The following is a 24,831-nucleotide window of genomic DNA, read 5'->3' as shown; positions in this document are numbered from 1 at the left end:
TCACCATCTACCTGAGGCCACTCTTTAAGATCAAAGATAACCACTACCGCCTGTATCATTTCTAGGCCAATGACACACAGCTTTACCAGTGCACTTCAATTAAAACCAAGCCCAGTCAACCAGTTTCTTTATGAAATCATAGATAACTGGTTCTTCAAACACAACTACTCCACAAAACTGTGGTTACTCAGCTGCTAATTAAGTCACCCTCTCCACTCTCCCACTACCCTCCCCCATACCATCATTTCATTTACCATCCTAAAACAAACCATCACATCAAGAAAAAAAGCCAAGAGCTTAGAGAACTCTTGATCTGGGCTTTGAATGTCTTAAGTAAATCAAGTCAGTGGCCAGCTCCTGCCACCATTTCCTACATCTCCTCAGATGCCTGGCTCACACTCATCTGTAGGAAACACTCTTAACTCTGGAGTAGTAAATACAAAGTCAAAATAACATTTACAAACATACCATTTCTTCTGTCCAGATTGCTGCATCCCAACTGATTGCCAGGAAGAAACTTTAGGCCTGATCATCTCCACCATGGGAGCACTCAACTGGTGCCATAAACAAACAAGTAGCACAAGCCCTCTGCCTCTCCCTAAGATACATTGCAAAGAAATTGCCCCAAAACATTCGTATTGATCAACCAACCACAGTTCATTTGACATTGTCAGAGCACACTGTGCTCCAAAAAAGCATAGAAACTTCAACCTTCCCGGATCCAGATTTAGCTCACACGGTGGCTGTGCCTAAAAGCGGCTAGATGGCACAAAGAGGTGTTTACATGTTAGGTAGGTGCTTAACAAGTGTTTTACTCACTCACATGCCAAATAGACAAACGGCAAATAACATGATATTTAGACAGAAATGTAAAAATGCACCTCACATATGTTATGCTCAATCTTCAAAGTCAGAATATTTAGAGGGATTCCGTTTGCTGCATTAAACTATAAACATTTCCTCAAGTTAACACTTACCAGATATATGTTGCTAACAAGCCAAATTCCTGATTTTGTTTTGTTTTTTGTTCCCTGAGCCAAGAAAATGTTTTACTTCAGAGAATTACATTTGTTCTTCGTGATAGACGATAATGCAGATCTCGGTGGCACCTTGGCATACATTGTGAAAAAGACCTACAGGTTCTCAGAATTACGATACAAATAGAACTTCTCTTTAACACACACTCACCCTCTCAAGATGTAATTCAACATCTTGCTGAGTGCAGCTTTCAATTTTCTGATCTACTTTCCTCACGGTACCTTCTACATCGACAATGCTTTCCTTGTTGATGCTGTTAATAAAAATAACATACAGTGAGATGGCATAAAACATCAGTCATCTATAATGGGCAATGTTTAACAAAAGTAAAAATAATTCAAGATCTAAAAGTACATTAATGTGTTTAATTACAAAGATGTGCATAAGCTTATTTGCATGGTATAATTAGCACTAATGAGCCAAATTCTAAAGTACAAACTGGGATTGCACCTCTTAAATGATTTAACGTTTCCATTCAAAAAGGACTGTCAGTAAAGCTTTCTGAAGCAAGTGGCCACAAGTTAAAAAAATGCAACGTGGTAGATTGGTTTTTGGAGACTTATTTTACTAGGTTTTCCTCTACAGTTGGAAGGATTATTGGTTTCCAACAATACTCCATTACTGTTGATCTAATGAGGACACCTTCTTGACAATAGTCGATTACTCCAATTGTCTTTTAATTCCAGAATTCTTCGACACTCCATTCCTCTACTTTTGCAACAATCTGGGTTTTTTCACATTCTGTAAACTCCTCGGATGTATTACTTTATCCTAGACTTTGACAGAGCTTATCACGAGTTGAAAGATTCCAAACTACATTCTGATATTACACAAATTCATTCTTCTCTTAACTTGGTTTTCTAGCCCTCTAGGTGTTCATTAGGTTAATTTTTCAACTAAGAATATTTCTATGTTGCAACAATTCTCTTGTATATATGTATGTAGAGTTTAGGGCAACTTACTTCAGTTTCCAGTATACACCAAGTTTCACATGTTTGTATGAATGTCCTATTGGACTTTTGTACTACAGTTCCCAGAATGGATAGCTCAGGGGCAACGCATTTGTCTTGGAAGTAAGACAACGCTGCGCAACACAGGTACGAATCCCGATCCCGCGATTCGAAACCACTTGCTGGTATTAAGCGCGTTATAAATGAACAATAAAATAGAATAAATAAATGTAATGCTTCACACTTACTCCAATTAAGTGTATAACGCTATTGGATTCTGTACTGCAGTTCCTAGGATGCAGCGTTTCACTTGTTTCAATTTTCCCACTTGTGGGTCTGTGCTTTCGGTTTAGCTTGTTCACCATTGGGTTCTGGCAAAGGTTCACTGACCTGCTCAGTCTTTGATTCCAAGAAAACCCCCGCAACTAAAATTGGTCTCTTGACCGGTGCTGTTTTTCTTACAATGTCTATCACAAAGGTGTTCACTGACCAAGGTTATCAAATGATTCCCTCGACCATCACATACAAAAATAAATAAAGGAATGAGCAAGTTTAAGGACCCACCCCCTCTGTCTTGGCTTTCATTCTGCTTGGTAGGAATTAGATAGGTTTACAAATCCCTTCATTCAGTTTACTGCTAACTCTGTGGGGTCTTGGGCCTCACAACCTCTTTGCCAATCATTCATCGCCAATGTAGAATCTGGCCATGGGTAGCAACTGGTAGCTTCACTGGAATCTTTGTGGTTGGATTAACCAGCAGCCTCTTCACACATCACTTGATATCTGTACCGTGCTGATCCTCACCTCCCTCCATAAGGAACTCATGGTGGCAACAGTAAAGACAAACCGAAGTGACCACAGTTCAAGGGTGTTTATTAAACTGTATGTTGGTGGGAAAAACGACGGATCTAATCCTAAATCTAAGATGGGAGCAAGTGTCGACCATCAAATGAAAATAAGGCAGCCCTAAAGGCGTTGTGTCAAATAAAAAGGGCCTATACTAAGAAACCTATTGCCAAACCTTACAACTAATACAAAAAGGGTGTGGTATGGGTTTCAAGAAAAGAAAGAAGTGTTCACAGATAATATGTCGGGATGTAGTAGCTTGGGTCTCCCTTCCCCACGTTTTGAGCACGGGGTAAGATGGGATCTTGGAGGACAGCAAACACTCGAGCTGTCCCAGCACGAGTCGACAGATCCACTTGCAGCTATCAGGGCTGTTGATGGCCAAGATTCGTTTCTCTTGCCTTCGAAGACAAGACGTATTCAAATAACCAAAAACAAAAGTTCCTTCAACAAAATGAAAGTTTGTCCACAGTTTACATTGGGTGATGGCTTTACCCCTCAGTCCCCCTCTTCCGGGTGCCGACTCCTCTTTACATTCAGCCTCCCTCCTCCCATTTCACTATGGCTTGTCCTTTCACTTACAAATCTTAATGTCTTTTTAAACAGTTCCAGTGGACATCCCTCGGTCGGGTTCACCTTTGTCAACACACTGTTTCTTGGGACTTTAGACTTTGCCCCCTTCTCGTCAGCATCCCTCTTCTGGGTTGACTCTTGCCACCTTCACATTTACTTTCAATGTTTACGGGATTCATTTCCCTTGCTTTCTTTATAGTTCTTGGTTTATAGTCATAATTTCAAAACCAATAATGTCGAAAGTCATTTTTTCCAGAAAAAAAATGACGAAAAAAAAATGTCTAATTTTTTTAATGCTTTTTTTTTTTTTAAATGGGGGTTCCCCCCCAGGCCCCTCTTTTTTTTGTTTTTTTTGTTTTACCCATTTTTTTTAATCCCAAACCCCAAAATAAATATATAATTTAAAAAAACGGAATTCGACTTTTTTTTTTCCGACATTATTTTTTCGAAAAAATGACCGACCACCATAGTTCTTATGTCAAAGCCTTTCGACTGTATGGGGATTTTGCTCGACTTCCTGTATGACCACTTTTACCTATTATGGCGGCTCTCCTACAGCCTTCTGGTATCTGTGGTTTTACTCAAATGGGGATCGACCAGAGTTTCTCGGAACAGCATCCATGTGGTGCCGGTCCCCTTCTGCAGCTGGTCTCCGCTTTACAAGTTTAGATGTTCTCCCTCACGTTACCACTTTCCGACTTTCATTCACCACAGCCCGGTTCTTATCGGTTCTCCCTTCGACTCATCAGCTATGTAGCCTTATAGCTGGAGTAAAGGCCGTTACCACCGTAGCAGGAGTCTCCCTCGCTCCGGCTTATCAGCGTCGATCCGCTGCATGTACCACTGCATGTACCGCTGACATCTTCAGCAACACACTTGGGCTATTGTCCTTGGTCTTAAGATTCCCTCTGCTAAGGTTTGGCAGGTCTGCGTCGAAAAGGGCAAAGTTGTGTCTCTCCTTGTCACCCTCTCGATATTTGCCGTCTTTTTGCTCCTCTTGAACTGCCGGGTTTGGATAGCTGTCTGCCTTGCTCGTACCGTGCTCTCTTGCTCCACCTTTTATCCCTGTGGGGAAGGGAAAGGGCCGTCAAATGTGTGTGATTCTGGTCAATTGCCTGACCTTTGTATCGGGACATGTCAAAGGCTTTGATGTTAGTCCCTTCTCTTGTGTGTCGTGCACACATTTTTGTGTCAGAAAAGGGGGTAGTGGTTTTGAATGTCATACGTGGTAGGTTGGGAAAAAATGTGCTGAAAGAAGGGGGATCCCGTGTCTCACCTGTCGGGTGGTTCCAGTCCCACTCCCCGAGGACCCCCCATCCAGGTGATCGTTACTCACTGGTCCACCCCCAGGAACTGAATCCAATAGCGATGACCGTGTCCTGGCCACCTGGATGATAGATCCCCGGGTACACCTTCAGGTTTCTTACACCTCTCAGTGCGTCTTTTGACTGGCCATCTCCACAAAAAATGGGGCATGAGACTTTACATGTGCAGCGATAATTGTACTCTTCAACTGATAAATTACTTTTCTCTTCCTTCTAGTTAGTCCTCTTTTTATCTTGCCTTCTTTGGGTCACTTCCAAGCACCATAGGCTAGCTCTCCTAGTCTGTTCAAGGAAATGTGAGTGATATAGGGTCACACTTACTCCAAAATTTAAGTTACTAATTTTTGGTACTGCACATACATTTCCTCAAGCAAGTTAAGCCTGGTGAGTAAGTTTCATAGAAACAAAAAGCATTTTATACATAGATATGGTCCCAAACATGAGCAGAAATATTGCCAATGGTGAGGTAGGCTGAGCCGATGAGACGAGACATGATTAAGAATTTTCATCTTTTATTCAGGTTTTCTAAATCCCTTTGGGTAGGTTTGGACAAAAGCCACCAGTTTACTGGGCCCAGTGACTTTGAGAACGCCCAATAACAAGAAGTGCATCCGACGGGTGGCAAGTGCAAGGGTAAGTGCAGATGGCAGGTGTCCAAAATGCAGGTAGGGGGACTGTAGGGTTACAGATACAGACCCTAGTGCAAGGGTTGCAGGGGGGGGGGCGGGGCAGTGCAGGTGTGCAATTGGGCGGGAAGGGGATCTGGGCCCGAGATCCGAGGGTAGCCAGGTGAACAGTGCAGTTTCAGCCAGGAATTGAGCAGGGAAGAGGAAGAGAGAAGGCAGAAGTAAAGAATATTGAGGTCTGTCGGATCCAGAGATGGTTCTCCTCAAGTTTCAGAGAGGCAGGGAGGCTGTTCCAGAGGGAGGCCCCAGCTGAAAAAAAAGAGATTTACCACCAACTTGCTGTTCGTAGAAGCGACTAACCCTGGGGGAGTTGGAGGCGGAGGAGCGAAGAGCTCAGCTAGGAAGGTATTTACGAAGAGAGAGTTGGAGGTATTGCTGACCCAGGCCACAGAAGGCCTTGTGGACAATGCAGAGGGTCTTGAACTTAATCCATGCAGCCACTGGGAGCCAGTGCAGAGATTTCAGTGCTGGAGAGATATGATCCCTGGGCTTGAGGCCAAGGACAAGTCTCACAATCCTGTTCTGGATGAGTTGCAGAGGGTGGAGAGAAGAAACAGGCAGATTTAGAAAGAGGCTGTTGCAGTAGTCCCGCCCACAGAGAACTAGAGCTCTGGAGACAGTGAGGTTGCAGTGGGGATGCAAGCAGTCTCCAACAGATTAGTTGTGGCGACAAGAAACATCTGGCAAGGCAGTTATGCTGCATCATCTGCCCCATGTGTCTAAACAGCATATTGCTGCAGATATACAGGAGGACTGGTTTGCCCCGAATCTGCAGGCAGCAATAACTAAAATGAGTGTTAGCTGCATCACCTGTCAGATCTGGTCACAAGTCTAGGCGGAGAGCACAGGGCAGAGGCTATCTCTCCCTGTATGCAAGTAGATTTAAGGGAGACTCCGGAGACAATGCTAGCAAATAAGAGATTAAAGGTACATACCAAGCTGTTAGTTGAAACAGGAATTCACAGGAAATGCAGAAGCAGGCTGTAAACAAAGACAGAGAAAAGGCAAAGACAAGCAAGTACACTGGGCAACACGGATTGATCAGAAATAAGGGTGTACTGGAATATGATAAGAGGTCTCCAGGGATTAAGGAAAGCCCTTGTGATAGGTACCAGCAGATTACTCTTAACAGTCATAAAGCAACGTCATGACTTGGGCGTGCCGAGGAAACTGTTGTACTCAGTGCAAGGGTAAAACTGAAAGACCATATACTGAGGCAGGTACAACTTCAACTGACTACGTGAAGGCAACTTCCCTTATCTGATCTGAACGGAGACCAACCCAGGGTCACACTGTAAAACGGATTCAAGTGGAGACACCACAGTGGACCAAGATGTATACAAGTAGAAAGCAGTGTTGAAAGAAATAACCAGGTACAGGACTGGATAGTATATCAGAAGTTGGAACAGGCAGGAAGCAAGTCAAAGAGCCCAGAGGAACAGGGCAGAAGGCAGCAGAATGCGGCAGAGCCGTCAGGTGGGAGCCCAGAGGAGCAGGGCGGAAGGCAGCGGAGTGTGGCAGAGCCGTCAGGTGGGAGCCCAGAGGAGCAGGGAGTAAGGCAGCGGAGTGCAGCAGAGCCGTCAGGTGGGAGCCCAGAGGAGCAGGGCGGAAGGCAGCGGAGTGCGGCAGTGCCGTCAGGTAGGAGCCCAGAGGAGCAGGGCAGAAGGCAGCAGAGTGCGGCAGAGCCGTCAGGTGGGAGCCCAGAGGAGCAGGGCAGAAGGCAGCAGAGTGCGGCAGAGCCGTCAGGTGGGAGCCCAGAGGAGCAGGGCAATAGGCTGCAGCAGAATGGAGAGGGAGATGCAAGCATCAACAGCAACAAGAATCAAAGGCCAAAAGAGGATTTCCAGTAAAGGTAAAAAACTGCTAACAGGAGCACCAGCCCGAACTCCCAGAGAAAGCAGTTGACTGACAACTGCTTCTGTTCAAAGTGAGCTTATAAATGCCCTCCAAGCCAGCAAACCAGCAGGGTGGAGCTGATTGCAGACTCTGGCAGCTGTGTTCAATGAAGTCCAGCCCTGGCTTCAGTAGCCTGCAGCAGTAGCAGCAGTGGTGGTGGTCTCTAATCAAGTGCTCTCCAGCTTTCTGCAGCTTAGCCTGCAGTAGCTTTGAAAAGGTGTATGCAATCAGGCACTGTGCAGCTCTTAGTAGCTTGCTGCAAACAAATGTATTGAATATGCCTCATCCAGCCCTCTGCCTTTTGGACAGCCTACATGTCCCAGAATGCATCTGCTGGTTTAATCCAAAATCCGGAATGGAACATGCAATTAGATTAGTCCAAAACTGCAGCGGTAAAACAAGGAAATAAAGGAAGAGGCGCATGTAGCGGTGCTGGGTGGCAGGCAAGCAGGATCATGACAGATCTACAGTACTGGTCTCATTCTACGAACAATCCAAGGCACCCTGCCCCACCCACTGGGCGATTCCACGAGTTACATATTGATAAGGGGGAACATGGGCGAAAGGTGTAATGGATCACGTTACCTGATTGTTGTTGTGTGTCCCTTCTCAGGGTGGGTGGAGGCTGGTCCTTATGCACATCCTGAAGCAAAATGTGCAGCAAGATTCTTAGTGAGAGGTTTTCCCTCGATGAGGTGTGTGCGATGTAATAAGGTCTGATAACAGCACACACTTTAATGAGCTCTTTAAAGAAATGGCAGCACTGTTGGGTATCAAACATCAGATGTGCACGTTTTACCAACCCCAGGCCAACGGAATTGTGAAACGAATAAACAGCCTCCTTAAAAGTAAACTTTCCAAGCTTTTCAACTGTATTAGAAAGAATTGGGTGCACTGCTTTCCCTGTTCAGTATGCACATGCAGCCCTGTAAAGATCATCATCTATCGCCCCACGAGTTGTTAAACAAGACAGCGAATAGACACGCCTCTCTCTCCCATTAGGAGAGCATTTGATGCTCACAGGACTGCATCTGTGTTAGGGGAAGAATTTAAACGTTATTTGAATGTTTTGACAAAATCCATAAAATCTATCTTTCAACAGATTGCACCGCCCCGGACTGAGGACGCAACCAGTGCTGCATCTGATCCACAGTTTACATCACCCCCGCTCCAACTGTTTCTGGGTGATTTTATTTTTGTTAAGAATTTTGTTTGATGGTGGAATCAGTTTAGATACAACAACCCATTTGAGGTTGTTTATGCTACTCCCCCCTTGCAGTAAAAGTTTGGGAGTTATGCTATTGGGTACACCTCTCTGACATTCGCAAAGTGCCCCCCACTTAAGCACAACAAACTGATAGTGGACCAGGCTAGTACCTGCATTTGATGCCGGTTGACTGACCGCCCCCCCCCCCCCTCTTTTTGCCTCAAGAAGAGCTCGTGTGAGTGCATATCCTTTTTGTCAGCGTTTAAAAGTTAAATTAAAAAACAAAAAAAACAGTAAATGACCCCGGAAACATACCTACCTCAAAAGAAGATTTGCTTATCAAATACAAAAGCTGCTACTCCTTGCTTCCTGCAAAGAGCAGATCTCTCTCTCTCTCTTTCTTTATGTCTTATTTCAAATGGATACGCAGGGGTCCAACAGTTCAATTTATAAAAACAAAAGTACTGGACAGTAGCGATACTCTAGTTTTGCACTATCCAGCAGTTTTCTTTGCAGTTTCTATGTTTGGTTGGGGAATTTATTTAGGGTGTACTTTTATATGGGAGGAGCATATAAAAAGTGGGGAAAAGCAATGTAAATACAACAGCGATGAGCAATGTAAATATAATAAAAATGAATGGGTCTTTAACTGCTGTACTGTTGGGGTAGATTTATCCCTATCGAATGAAATTAACAACACCATAGCAAACACAACATAATAACGCCTCCGGTGACAATGCACGTACAACTGAACAATGTATGGGGAGTGTTACGAATATGTTTTCTATCCCCTTTTCCTAATGTTTTACGTGATAGGTTTGTTCAACAAATCTGTAAATTATGCCTTTTTTCCAGCTGCTTCAGATTTTTGTGGATTCAAACACTCTAACAGACAGCATAAAAGGCTCAAGTATGACCAGTATCATGGGCTTGGGCTAGATATAGTAGGAGACGTGCACCACCCAGAGTTAAGCAACAGCTGGTATGCAGACATGAGCTCAGTGGGTAAAACAAAAGAAATGTAAGTTATGTATGTTCAGTGATTCCACACGCGTCCGGAACACCGAAGGTATTTATGCCTCAAGAAGCACCATTTGTTTAGGCCGAATGCTTACTACATTTGACCTTGTGCAGACTGCAAAGCACTTTTCAGGCACGGAGAGTTGGCCTAGAAGTGATGGATCCTGATAAACTTATGTGCCCAAAATCCAAAAAGCGTCCAATGTTTACAGAAGCTGTACCTGAAGTTGGAAGGAGTATGATTTGTGGCCATTAGATTGCAAGAGACTACCATGAGATGCATGGCAGGAGGACTACTTGGGTTCAAAGAGGAGGTGATAAAGTGAACACTGTATGCGGCGAGTGCAGTGGCGGTGCAAAAGCTGGAAGAATATGAACTGTGTTTCTACAATGAAGGCAGTGTTTTTGTGGGGAGTAATAGTAGGTGCAACAAAACATTGCACATACCAGATCTCAAAAAAGGGGACTGCAGCCGTGAAGGACAATTACTGGGTGTGCGGCCAACAAGCTTTTTTGCACCACCCAACATCATGCAGGGGCACCCGTTTGTTGGCATCGCTGCACTCTGCGCTCTTAGTGGTTCCGAGAGAAGACTTAATAGTGGGACCAGGTGGCCCGTCACCCCCAACAGATACACCAATGGCCAACAGCACCACTGTAGTGCAACTGCAGAAACCCATTTTTCGCTTACTTCCAGAGGAAGAAAAGAAACAAAAATTGAGGAAAAGAAAGAAATCAAACTACCTATCGCAAGACTCTGCACAATTACTAAAAGTCATGCCGGATCAGTACAGACTGTACAGAAAATAAACCTTTTCCGCTTCCCTATTGCTACCAGGAGTCCAGCCTGCTGCAAATGCCAAGTGGCTGCAAATAGTGCGCTGGATAGTGATACAGCTGGGCAATGACAGAACAAGGGCTCAACGCCATCAAGATGGAAATTTGCGCCATCCACCTGATGACGTTGCAGAATCATTATGTGCTAGATCTCCTCACGGGCATGGAAGGGGGGTTTGCAAACAAAGTGACGATTCTTGCTGCACCTACGCACCTCCTAATGACGCAGAGAACGGGTCCTTCAGCAACATCATAGAGGCCCTGCACACTCTTAGCACACACATGCAAACAGAGGCTGGGATACAGGAAAGTGATTTGTCTGACTACCTTTTTTCGTGGGCACCGTCCTGGGTGGGAGTGATTGTGAAGATGCTGGTTCCTGTGATATGTTCATGTTGGTGGTCCTCTGCGCCTGCCAGCTGGGACTTTGATGCTGTGCCAAAGCGGTGCCTAGCAGCACAATGATGATGGTTTCAATTGGGGCACAGGGGGCACCTTGCAGTACAAAAGATAATGCAGTTCAAACTGAGGACCCAAACAAACCATGCATGGTTTTCATAGAACACCACCCTTCATCCCCCAGGCACAAACACCGTACCTCCCCTCGATCCAGAGCACTAATCTGAATACTGGGTAGACATTGCAAGGGATGGGGTGTGCATTTACTTGACATGTACTTCCGAGCAATAGGCACAAGCAGGGGAGAATTTGCGACACGTATGCAGAGCATGGGTACCCAAAGAAATGTCAACCCCATATTTAGAAGCTGAAAGACTAGAAAGGGAAAGAAGTGAGAAGGAAAACAGACTTGTATTGGAGTTTGTTTATGTAGTATTAAAGAAAGGGGGGTTATGTTGAGAAAGAGGGGCACTCACCCTAGGCCCCCAGTGCTTTTGAATGAGACAGAGGCCCGGGGCAGTACAGTAGAGGCTCAGGGAGGGTACCGGGGGGGAGGCGTGGGGTGGTGCTAGGAACCATTATGTGGGGAGGGTAGTGTATTTTTCTACTCTGGTATGCATGGGGGACCAAACGCCATCTACGATAAACAGTAGCAATCTTACAATCGAGGCCTAACGTTGAACTGCAGTTTAGTGTCGCAGACCCCAAGGCACACATGGGGAAGTAGGTGATTGCCTGAGGGAATAGGTTGAAGCATGGGCACCGGTGAGAAAGGCCAAGGCTGCAGAAATCCATAAACCTCCCATTGTATCATTTTGCCAGTGTTCGCATCCCAGAAAGAATGCGCCCTGCAAGGCCACAAAGGGGTTCAGAGCTTTCTGTAAACAGCGATCCCACGAAAAGGAGGGCTGAAGCCTCAGACCCTTCATGTCCCAGCTCCAAGTGATAGCCCTTAGAGCCCCCCATCCCAAGACCCCTAGCATTCCAAGGTACCAGTCAATCGAAGACCACTGACCAAAAAACTTAAACCCCCAATCTATCAGGAAAGATCTGAAACCAGGGATTAGTTGCCTTCACCACAAGTCACGTGATTTGTGCTGTGAGGTGTCGGGAGGGATAAAACCACATACCTAAAACAAGGGTGGGGAGCCTTGTGGGGCACCAACGTGTCTGGGAATTGAGCCATAATTCCTCAGAATCGATGACCTCTAACTACCGCCTTAGCCCTTGTCTGCAGTACCAGGTGTACGTTAGGATGGAGATAGAACTAGTATTTTTTTCTGAACATAATTGGCAATTGGACAATGCCTTGTACCGTGTGACGCGTCAAAGAGCCCATGTGGACAAAGATGGGCAGAAAATGCTGGGACCAATGACTTGGCATCCCCTATGGAGCAATTATCTATGTATAGGGTCTCGACCAACCAGCCATGTGAATTTGCACATTCTGTAATTGCATCACTGACGATTATGTGTGTTGTCATATTTGTGCCAATTTCAGCAGAACGTTCTGTGGCAGCAGAGTGCTCTGCTGGTGTACCTTTGTGAAAATAAAACTTTGTTCTCCTTGCAAGAGGTGTACAGGGCCCTTTTCCCTAGCGGTTGTATTTTTCTGGTGTGAGCGTTGAGGGGTTTCTCTATATTTTTAATGCAACAGAATCAAAAGGATGGAGAGAAACTTAATCCTACTCTTAATGAGTCCACCATATTCTATAACAGACGTTGCTCCAATGCTTGTCCAAATTAATAGTCCAAAAGCCTAAACTTATAAAGTCCTTCCCTATTATAAAGATATCACAAAAGAGTTCCTTTGCACAGTTCCGTTATCAGGTGTTCATCGTTTGGCCATCACTTAGGACCTCTATGCCTTTACTGGAAAAACTTGTGCCGATCTCATCTTCCCCTTTTGCGCCGCTACTAGCCATTCTATTCCGCAGGGTTTGGGCTCTCGTCTCACTCCTTGTCACCATGTTCTGTCCTTTCAAGTCCTTGGGTACAGCACATGCAGTAGGGCCTTTAACGGGCCCGAGTTGTCAAGAGGCATCACAGGTCTTCTCCCAGATCTTGGGGACTTGGTTCTAGCAGGGGATCGCTTTTCAGAGCTTCAACTTCATAGGTTGCTCCCTAATGCTCAGCAGGTAAACAGGTTTCTCTCCAGAAGTCTGTTTGCATGATGTAATCTCCATCTAGGCCCAGGCAGTGGAAAAATGCCCACACCCATACCAGGGTACCATGAAACAAACAAAATAAACGATTTAGAAAGACCACTCGGAGTGATCTTTCTAAATGAAACTGTCATGCCCCTGCCACATACGAGTGCGCCCAGGAGCTGACAGGTGCAGCCAGGCGAGGGAAGTCACGGGAGTGTTATATTGCGCGTGTGTGGGAGGAGCAGGTAAAAGTGTGCTTCCATGTGCGATTGTTGGAGGGTGCAGGGGAATGTGTTGGGCTGAGAAGGTGGCGGTGGGGGATGAAAGGGTGTACTCTGGGAGTGAATTCTGAAATTTCCTAGAAATCCCGCCAGTGCGTGAGAGGGTGGTGGCTGGAACACCTTCCCCAGGGGGTTGGGGGTTTTCAGAGAGTTAAATTTCAGCATTTTGGAGGAAACACTAAATCAGCCAAAATAAATATGTCTTTTTTCGTGTTCGGCTTTCAAAATGTGGAAATATCACATAGAACCTGCATGTCGGTCCTTCCTCCCTTGCTCTTGGTGTTGCTGGTCGAGGGGTAAGCTTGCTGCCCTCCAGTTCCTACAACACAGGAAGTTGCTCTCCTCTGTCCGTGGGACTTTACACTCTGGGGTGTCAGCCAAGAGTTTCTAAATTGTTCTCCAAAGTGTCTTAGGGTTCCCCGTGGCAGGCTTCTGTCTGGTTAGTCACTCTGGTACAGTCTCCTTCCGAATTAGTGCTTCCTCAGAGATGCACTCTCCCCTGTGTCGCTGTTCTCCATCCTTTGGTCAATTAGTCAGGTTCACACTCCCTTTATATAAAGGAGGCTTCCTTGATTCCCATTGTTTTCCTTCTTGATTCTCTCCCTAACTGGGCTTTTCCAGCATGGTTTATAGTGCTCAGAAAGTGACTGGTCTCCCTTTCCGTATGGTCATGGGTTGTTCCCTGTGTCAATTACAACCATGGCATTTTATTGGTTCTTCCCTTACATTTATGTGCTTTTGATTAGCTATGTTTTGTGTTCGATTATCTGCAATTCTTCCTGGATTGTCCTCAACCAGTTCCATCTAAGAGTTAAATGCCGGTGTGGCGTTCGCCACCATCTTTTAATCGTGCAGGGGTTGTCCATCTATGCTCTCTCAAGGCAATGTTCTGTGCTTGCTGCGAGTCTGCAGCTCACCTCTAGTCTCCCCTCTCCATGTACTGAGATATTCCGCAAATTTGTGAGTTTGCAGTCTTCAGTATATATAAAAGACTTCTTTCTCAATTAATTCTTCTCAGGCTATCACCTTGTTGGGAATACTGTAACTCATGATGGCTTGTACCTTTTGTCTAACCTTTCCTCGCTTGTACCGTTTCTATGTCTAACCTTTCCCACAGCCTCACTGTTTCACGCAGTCCTTTTTCAGATCCGCCAGGGGACCACTCTGGTGATCGTGCATGGTACAAGTAACCTTTAACATTGACTAGTTGTAGATGTACTCTGGGATCTGTAGCCTGCTCAGTCCTTTACTGCCCCAATGCTGTGTTGTTTGGGATTACTATGAATTCCGGGGAGCAGCAGGCCTACCAAATCCCACCTTGTCCACTATCAGAGAGGATTTTTGCATAGTGGTCGGAACAAACCCCGTCACTAGCATCCCACTATACAGACATGTTAGCATAAAAAGGTATGGGAACTCACTACAATGGCCCAAAGAAAAGACCATTTTAAATTGTTTCCTTAAATTAAAAAAGTACATCTTTTCGAATGGTGGAAGAGCTCCTCTTTTAGGAAATTAATGTCAAAGCACAAATTGTTTTTATTTGCTACCATGAAAAAGGAAAAATAAGATTGTATCTTGTGCTTTTTGTCAATGAAAACATTCTACTTTTGTTATCTGTTGCTTTGTGGGTAGCCTCCTTCATTTGCACTGACTACCACTGACCCCTTTTTATACTCCCTTGAGAATGCCCACTTTTAAGTGTGATTAAATTGCTTGAGGACTTCATGCTTACATGCACAATGTTCACTTCGATTTACTCATGCGACTATGGCACATTCTCTTAATGAAAATCTGAAATGGGTGTACATGCTTTTGTGAGCAAGCACTTTGTGAATCAACCTCCTAGTCTTCGAGCGCAATTGCCATCTTGTGTATAGTATTGGTAAATTGGGCAATGTTGAACGTGGAAAGAACCAAAATGCACACGTGTAATTCTATTGACCATGTTCCCACTACTGCGTGCATCCCCCTTTGGAAAGTGTATCATTGGGGCAAACCAATAGCAAATTGTCGTACCTTTTTGTCAATAAGAAATCTCTGAATAGGAAAATGTATACATTTTTGGCTTTAATAGAAAAACAATGACTTAGCCCTGGTTAATGTTTTTTCTACTGGATGTTCCTCCCACAGATTCCTCATCATTGACATATCCAAATCCTGCTTTGCAGTCTCAGAAAAACAGCAGAGGGTGCTGTGCGGCATTGAGTCAATGTCAAAATGTTAAAATCATTTCTAGAATAAATGATTTTCTCTCAAAGACATTTATTCACCTGGACTATAATTCTACATTGGAGATATATGGGAATTGAATCCACACAAGCAGAGGTTGAGCTAGCGCTCGTTTATGTTAATTAAAATAGATATGAACAAGGCAATAACAATCGGGGTGGAAATGAGTTCACAAGCAATACTGGAACACACTCAGTTAGAAAATGGATTTCTATACGATAACATGCTACGCAGAGGGCAGCACCCATCGTTTGCAGCACTAGACCCAGAGTTGGACAAACTGTAGTTCCCTGCATATACACAAACGAAAATAGTCAGAATGTAAATACAGTTGGAACAAGGAGACGTGCTAAATTAAGGAGTACTTTGCCCTCCACAGGACTCCAATGAAGTACCAGAGTGCGAATGCCTATGGCAATATAGACGTGTATTACTTTCCGAACTTGCAAGGCATTGACCTTTTGCTCCTGATGAAAATAGCAGATTTTCTAGTAAAACACAGGATCTTTGGTTATTTCTAATGAACCAACCTACAAAATTGAATGGCATGTTCCATTTAAAAATCAAAAAGAATTTACAAGACTTTGTACTTGCCACCGGTTAGCCGTATCTTTACCTATAGTTATTTATTCTAGTATCCCATGTACTGCACTGTTCCCCCTCCCGCTTCCCCCTTGTACTCTCCCCTCTTCCCATGCACTTGCGCGATCTGAATGACACCTGGCCTAGTAGGATCGTTGTCTTTGTCCTCCCTCCATTCCCCCACCCTTGCCTCGTCGCGCCTTGAAGCACAAGTGTATAGGCGCATCATACATGCCATATCATATCATATATTAACCAAAGCTCCTGAGGTGCGTCGGGTGTCGTATGTATTCATTAATCTGTAATTAATATGAATTTCTTACAGCATCTGACACATGGCTTCATTTGTATTTGAAATTTCACAAATGAGAGCAAAAAGTATTTTCTACGTCTTTAAACCACACGGCTCTGCCAATAACATTATTTTGGTTAGTCTTGGGACTACATTTCTATATTTTGTACCATTACTCCCATATTGATGCATGATGGCCCAGATAGCTTTCATACAGCGTTTGAGCCCAAGTTTAATGCAGAAAGTAAAATGCAAAATAATTGTACCCTCTCTTGCTCCCAAAATATGCTTTTGTTACAAACTTGTGTCTCATTGCACAGTGATGTTGGGCGTTACAATATTGCACAACATGTCACAACATTTCTAGCCCACTAGGTTGCATCAAACAAAACCACAATAACCACATCTACATTTATTCACTTTCTAATGTACAACTTTATCATGTTAAGATGAAGCATTCCCCAAAACAGCCATTGCATACAAATATCATTTTAAAACTGATAGGAAAAATATGGGGAAGAAATGTTCATTGCAATAGAATGGGATATAAGGAATCAACATGCTAGTAGTTGTGTTTAACTGACATAAAATTAGGTCTCATTAAAAAGATGTTTTCAAAATACAGGTATTTTTGTACATTCTTAAAAATATGTTTGCAGGTGTCCTAATACAAAAATGAATAAATATGTAAAAAGAAAGTTAAACGGTATCGTCAATTAAAGTCAGTCTTCCCCAGACATCTAGTGGCAACTCATAGACTATCAGGGTGGCAATGGGCCCCATAGATTAGCGTATGTTTCCTCACAAGTAATGGTCCAATGACAGTGTGAATGATAAAATGCACTGCCTGATATAGGGTTCTGTTGAAACTGATATGGGGTTTAGCACTACTGTACTTCGCAACATGCTCTATCGGAAAAAAGCATACAGCTCATCTAGCTTCTCTAGGCTAGATACATCTTATTAAAGTCTACAAAAGCATGAGGTATGGTAATACGATTAAAGAATATGGGTATCTGAATAAAAGATATGGGGCGTAATATAAATGAAAGCGAAAAATCAGCAAAGAAAAAAGGACAGTGGCTCGAGAATCCCGACTCCCACAGTAAAAAAAAAAAAAAGGCATGAAGGAGAATATGTAACATAGTGGTTTAATATAGCACCCTTCTGACAATGTTGGCCTCACTGTGCATGGCTCTGTAAGAAAGGAGGGCAGGATATGTTAATCTGATAGTGGGAAGGCAGATGCAGAACCTTTGGTGGTGATGGATGCAGGTCAGAAGTACCCATTACCCTTGTGTCGATATGAAAATGTCAATGTCGTTTGTGATTGGTACCCACCGGCCAGGTTAGTGATATGGGCAGTCCCCGAATTGTTGAGTGCAAAAATGATCAGCATGGTTGTTGACAGACGATGGATAGGGTCTGAATCTGTTAAGTACACTAGACCTAGGAGTTTGTCTGTAGGAGTGTGGTAGGTGTAAGGATGCTGTGAGGAGTTAGTTCAGAGATGAATAAGGGGGTGGACAGTGGGGCTGAAGGTGTTGTCACTTCCTGGATCTTGGTGGTAGATTTCACTGAGATTAGAGTTGCGGAGCAGTGCCATGCTTGAGAGGTTCCATGAGTCCACTTGGTCCCCACAGATGGTAGTGCCAAGAGTGCCAAAAACCAAGTCTTAAGCTGTTTCCTGAATGTCGGGTGGTTCTCCTCCAGTCAGAGAGGTTTGGCTCGGGTGTTCGACAGTTTCCATAATTACTAGGGAAGTAGGCACATATGATGAAGGTAGGCAGTAGTTCGGCATGTGTAGAAGTCGCTGAACCTATTGTGCAAATGTAATCAGCAAAGCACCATCAGAAAGCTCCTAATGTGTTTGGTATACAACTAAGTACTGTGACGAATCACAACGATTCGTCCCTTCTCCAAAGAGGGGAGCCATCCCCTTTAAGGCTAGGGAGGTGAGCCCACTAAGCAAGACCCTCCCTAGGGGTCTGGGCAAGTGGAGCCTCAGTAAGCGTGAATCCCCTCTTGGGGACAAGGACTCCCATTCCAATAAGGCACACCCAGTCCAAACCACACCTTGTTTTGCCTATATGAATGTTAGAAAGACTTTGGTATCTATTGTTATGACTATAATCTATGAAGACCCATCTTTCGCTCTATTGGCTTCAGGAGATATGGGTTGTTTGACATAAAAAACTTGACCTACTGCCCATTTGACCTCGTTTCTTTTTACCTACTGCAAATGGAAACCCTTCTGCAACCCGTGCAAATGCAGGGGGAGACCCCCCGCTGTTCCCCCCCACCCCCGACTTCCCCTCCACCTCAACCTATTCCCTTACCCCACAACTATTTTCGAATTAAAGTGTACCATTTGACCTACCGAATTAGGTCATAAAGATGCAGTCAAATGGGAGTAGGTCAACTATGCCAATACCGCTTCAGGTAATGCTGAACATCCCCTGAATGCCATTATCAAGGAATACGGACACAATTCTGTTGGCTCCAATGATGTTTATAGTAAGTGAGCAGAGTGTGAATGGAAGAGAGACTCCTACGGAGGGAGGTACAAGAGTAGTCGCCAAACATAGGCGAACCTCTGTAGAAATTGAGTCCTGGAGGTGCTGCGCCATGCAGAGCTGCGGTGCCTGTGATGGCATGAGCAAACTAAGACCCTGCTAGCTAGAGGCTGAATAGTGGCTGCTTTAACCGAGCAGGAGGCTCCAGTCAGGGGAAGAGATACGACGGGAAGACAACCATCTCCTCTGGTGGCAAGACCACTGGAGAGCAGTGGTGGGCTTGGCACCCAGAAACCGTTGCTGTAATGAGACAAAAAAAGGAGCCCGGGTCTCCAATCTTCACCCAGCATGTGCCTTGTCCGCTGAGAGAAGTACTGATGGGGAAGCTGACGTCAGCAACTTGTGGAAGACTGCAAGGCCTACGTTTGTTGATTACCAGGAGTGCCGAATCTGACAAAGGTAGGAGAATCTGAGAGAAAGGAACGGGCACAAGCCCAGCTGAAGCAGAGTGAGCGAGATATGAACAATATATATCAAGGCTGGAATAGCTGCTAAGAGCACAATAACGTAAGAAAAGCTAATGGGCACCCACCCTATGAAAAATGGAGAGAAAGGGATATGGGTGCTGTATGCCAGGACTGGGAAAGCCACAAAGTTACAAAAGACAGATGGACATACGTTTTACTGTGAATGGAGTGAAAGGAAGGTGAATGCTCTGCAGCAAGGCTAGCAAAGAGCAGGAGGAAACGGGAAACTGCAATACCTGAGCGGGTAGAAACCATAAGTTAAATACTGTAATTAAGAACCAAGATACCTGTAGAGAAGGAGATGTACACATCACTCATGGAACCTGCCCCCTCACCTCCGTCATACTGGAAGAGCAGCAAGAAAGGACTCTGCATGACACCTGGTATCGTCCCAATACCGCATCGAAGATATGAAAGACGTTGTGCTCTTAGACAACCGTATCAAATGTACCCTCGAACTGACGTGGTAGAAGGAAGTCTGCAGACACCACCAGACGTAGACATGCTATAAGTCTGACAGGTGTAAAGTGACATCCTAAAGAGAAGACATAATGACGTACTGAAACGACATGGGAATACTCAAAGAATGAAGATGTAACATAAGTAACGAAGTAAATGAACATGAAAATTCAAAGAAATTATAAATACTGAGAAGATAAGAAAAGATGCAGTAAATGTAAATAAGCCGAAATGCAAGGTAGATGAGAAATATATAAGCTTGCCACAATACAAATATAACTGTGGTAAAGCAGCCATGTTAAGAACATGGACATCGGTTTTGTGTAATAATTCGCTAAAAACCCCAAGAAGAGAGACCGAGGCAGAAGAGCCGACAGGCACTGGAATACAGATTCATGCACGAACAAAGAATTGTTTGACTAAGGATCAAGGATGCCACAGTGAGAAGCAACTGCAAAGTAAAAAAGGAGTCGAAGAGGCTAAGCCATGTACGTATGACATATTTCTCTTAGATTAAGCAAAAGAGTAAACAGTTGTGAGTGCCAAGTGTTGGACAATTAAAAGTGAAGAAAGCATCTGCAAGACAGAGCAACCAAGTGCCCAGAAGCCAAAGAGTAATAGCACCCAGTAAAATGGAATCAAATAGCACTAAATGAAAAGATAGAATGGAAAAATCATTGTCTCCTCACACATGGTGCAAGACCAGAAAAAAAGGCCTATTCATAATGCTCCAGACAAAGATAGCAATGTATCCTCACTCCCTTAAAAGTTCCGGAGAAGAGAACAGTCAGCAAGGTCAACTACAAAAAAAGAGGCCTTGATTTAGGGCCTAACGGAAGGCATGGCATCAAACAGTAGGACAGACACAAGTGATCACAGTTCAAGGGTGTTTATTGAACTTCAATTGGGTTTGAAAAACGCTCATCTAATCCTAGATCTAAAGATGGGAGCAAGCTACGACCCTCAAATAACGCAGTACTAGTGGTGTCTTGTCAAAATAAAAGGGCCTATACTAATAAACCAATTGCCAATCCTTACTTCCAAATACAAATACTGTGGGAAACAATGTTATGCAAACGAAAAGTGTGATGGAAATTATATGTCAGGATATTCAAGCCTTGGCTTCCCTTTCCCATGTTTTCAGCACAAGACCAGGTAGCACACTAGAGCTTTACACACTCTCTTGCTTCTGTAGTACGGGGATGCAGTTCAACTTCACTTGCGTCTCTTATGACACGCATTTTAAGAAGGTTCATTACAGCACTCGCCATACAATGTTGCTGCTTGCAACCTTGGTTTCAACACAGACCTGTCTTGTATCGGTGTCGCCAACTCACCGGCTGCGTTGACTTCACTGAAGCTGCTTTGTTCTTGGAGCCAAGGACGGTACCACAGCGACCAGTGATTCTCCCTGCCTTGATTGACGCATGAGGGCCCTGGGCATCTCCGACATACATACAGGATTCTTTAGCCTGGTTTCCTGGTCTTACGCTTTCTATTCTCGAGGTCTCGGGAAAGTAATGGTTCCTTGTCGAAAAGGTCAAGGGAACTTCCCTCCTTGCGATCCCCTTCTGTTGTGCCGTTTTTTCCTCTCTCGTTCAGCTGCCGTTTCGAAACTGCTGTTTCCTCGTGTGCTTTGCCTCGCTCAGAGTGTGCTGTCGTGTTTTGCCTTTTATCCATGTGGGGAAGTGTAATGGAAGTCGGTGTGTGATGGTCAGTAATTGCCTGACCTCATCTGACCATTGTATTGGGACATGTCAGGAATACTGCGCAGGTGTTAGTCTGTATTCTCTCATAGCGGGCTGCCCGTGAGAAAGTGTTTGTGTTGTAAAGGGGGGGGGGTAGCATTCTTAAATATCCTACAGGGTAGGAAGGGGTAAAGGTGTTACAGGAAAGTGGATGCCGCATCTCACCATCCGGTGTCCCACTCCCACTCCCCAAAGACTCCCTCACCCAGGTGATCCTCCCGCACCGGCCAACCCCCAGGAACTGGATCCAAAAGCGATAGCCGTGTCCTGATCACCTGGATGACAGATCCCCAGGGACATGTGGGTGAGACAACTTCTGGTTCTCACACTGATGAGAGATGGTAAGGCTAAATGGACAAGCAAGCAGTTGTCTGATGTTGTTCCCCGCACCTGGGTTTTGTTTTGCTTACGTGCTGCTAACGAGCTGAATGTCCAAGGTTGGAAGAGGATGCCAACCAATTTGGATGGCCTCTGCGATGATGAACCATACATTGTTGCAGAAGCCAATCCGCTGCTGTTATTTTAATATTATCTGTATTATACAGAGAGGTTGATTTAGGCGTGCCTACCAGATAAGAGGGCAGCCAATGATGTTAACTAACACCTAAATAAGCTATAGGTATCTATGTTCCCCCTAACCAATGCCTCCGCCTGATAGGTTTTTACTATTCACCACGTAGGATGACATCATAGCTGATGCATATTGAGGTATAAAGCCTTTGTCTAATGGAAATGTATTGTGAGAGCGAGTAAGCTGCGACTTGTTATGCTTGCCATATTTCCCTGCTTTATTGAACTGATGATAAAGTAGTACTTTGCTGTATTCTTGGAGTCTGTTCAGTTATTTGGGCCTGTAATTAGTTATTATGGTAATCCCGTTTCATAAGCTTCAGGTGTTAATGCACATTTTCGTAGCAGTGTGGATAGTTAAAGATCCAGACACTCAGATTCTTGAGGTCTTCCACCATTAGCCGGAAGACTGCAGAGTTTCCTGTGGAGAGCGAGAGATACACGTGTAACCAGAGATGGCTGGCTGGTCCACCTTTGAAGAAACTCCTGTCCGGCCCCCTCTGGCTCCCCGCAGACCGAAGGAGAAGTGGTTGATTGGGGAAGAGTCGATGCAGAAGGGCTCAAGCTGAACAAACTGATGCAACAGTAGAGGCATCGAAAGTGGCAAATAAATGCGGAGGGATCATATTGCATGTGTACACAGTGGGGAACTTTGAAGGATTTGATTAAAATAGAGATACTTTGATTTCTAATCTCAATGAGAATAGAAGGGACTGCATCAAACTCCGGAAAGGAGTATTATTTAAGGGATTACTGTGGCTAAGAGCCAAAGAAGGGTGCACGACAAAATGGAGTAAAATAGAGATGAGATACCCTTGCTAGAGAAAGCAAGAAAGACGATCGAGAAAGTAGTGTTTGCATTTTTGTTTGGGGTTGTAAAAATATTAGTGTAAAAAGTTGATGTGTTTTGTATTAGTTGTGATCATATAGGTTGTAGGCTGAAATTATAAAACAGTAGTGTTAAAGTAGATTGATTATTAGAACCGAAAAAACAAGCGTTTGGCACAAATCAAAGGACGACTCTGGTTGAAAAAAACAGAATAAAATAAGATTAAGGAAAAAGAATATTATTGTGTAGGTTTGAAAATTGTTTGGAGAATTGTTTTGGGAAATGGGTGGCGATTGATGGTGCTTGCCCGAACTGATTGTTGTGGTGTAATCAAAGTAAAAAAAGGATTTTTTTTAAACGGTAAGTATTGACAGTCAAAAACGATTTGTTATCATGCAGACACTCCTCTTTTTACACCTGTGCAAAACATTACCGAGATACAAACCTAAGATTAGGAAATATCATGCTGAGTGGGTAAAAGGCATGGCTGATAAAATGTTCATGCCTTGGCCTCAAGAACAGTATTGCAACACATGAGAACATACTTACATGCTGCATACTCAGGGAAGAGGTTACAAAGAAAGGTTAGATGTTTTAGAGCTATGGAAAATGTATCAGAGCGAGAGAGAAGTTCTGCCTGAGAAGGAGTGAATGCTTAACCAACATAAAGTGGACGACTTAACGCCTTCAGGCTCCTCTTTCTCCTCCTAAGAATGATAGTATAAGTGTGGATAAACAGGTAATGTACCCACTAAAGGAGTTAAAGGCAGCAGCGTGTTGTGTTAATCCAATATACATTCCCTGCTTGTAATAGTGAGGATAACATGAAAGAGCAAAATGATGGAGCGAAAATATATGGCTGCACGCAATGAACATAAAGAGTGTGATACAAGACGGGACAAGCAGATGGAGATCGAAGAAGAAACTAGGAGACAAAAAGGAGAGAAAGACAGAGCTAGTGGAGTGACAATAGTACATAACAAGTGGATGGGAGGACAGATACTACTCAAATTAGATGGAAAGGGTATTGACAATGTCAAAGAAAGAGGAATGGGAAAAGAAGGAAAAAGGAAGAAAGGGTATCTAAGGAGGAGAAGGAAAAAGAGGAAGCGAAAGGAAGAACGTAGAAGGTCTGAAGAACAGAAAAAGAAAATAGGAGAAAAAACATGAAGTAATAGAAGCACAGAGATTGAACGAACAAATTTTGCAAAGAAGGCAAGAGGAGGAAGAGAAAAGGGAGATGAGAAAAAGGGAAGAAAAAATAAGAAGTAGGTGGACAAAGTAATGACGAAGTACACAACATCATCAATAGATGTATAATACCAATTGAAGCACGAGAAAGATGGGAAGAAGAGCGTGTCACAACAGTCTCGTAGGGAGCTGCAGGGTATACCAAGAATCCAGACATGGGTTGATGAGCATGGGGCAGAAGGCATAGGGAAAAGGATTGGGGATCTACATAGGCAGATGAGAGCTAAAGATGGCAATGAGACCAGAGGGATCTCCACCGAAAGAAACAGAAGATCGATCGGATGACGTAATGATGGACAAGCATAGAACGTTGTCCTTAAGTAGATTAGACCTTGGTGATGAGGAAAGGGACAGTATTCATTCCAAATGTCAGAGGAAGAAAGGAAAGAAAACGAGAGAATGCAAAGAGAAGGCGCATGCAGTTTTCCAACAGATATAGATGTAGGAAGAGGGGTAAAATGGTCAGACTTCGAAGACCCAAAAGAAAAAATACCAGCACCTACACCATATTCTGAACAACAAGGGTGGTCGCAGGGGATATATCCTTGCCTTATTTAAGTAGATTAAGATCACTGCCAGGACAAGGACGAACAAGCGAAACTAGCCACATCTGGAAG

At 44.1% G+C, this 24,831-nt stretch overlaps 1 protein-coding gene across 1 annotated transcript in view; it reads right to left on the bottom strand.

The window, feature by feature from the left end:
• The window catches only part of DARS1 (aspartyl-tRNA synthetase 1), a 985,274-nt gene that overhangs the window by 572,176 nt on the left and 388,267 nt on the right, over positions 1-24,831 (bottom strand). The window contains exon 7 of the mRNA XM_069616538.1: positions 1,189-1,291. Coding sequence (XP_069472639.1) covers positions 1,189-1,291 — 103 coding nt within the window. The remainder of the gene's footprint in view (positions 1-1,188; positions 1,292-24,831) is intronic.

Source organism: Ambystoma mexicanum, chromosome 9, assembly GCF_040938575.1.
Source record: "Ambystoma mexicanum isolate Mex_15411 chromosome 9, UKY_AmexF1_1, whole genome shotgun sequence".
Classification (NCBI taxonomy): domain Eukaryota; kingdom Metazoa; phylum Chordata; class Amphibia; order Caudata; family Ambystomatidae; genus Ambystoma; species Ambystoma mexicanum.
Note: the sequence above shows the minus strand (reverse complement) of the source record. Positions and strands in the feature narration are given on the sequence as shown.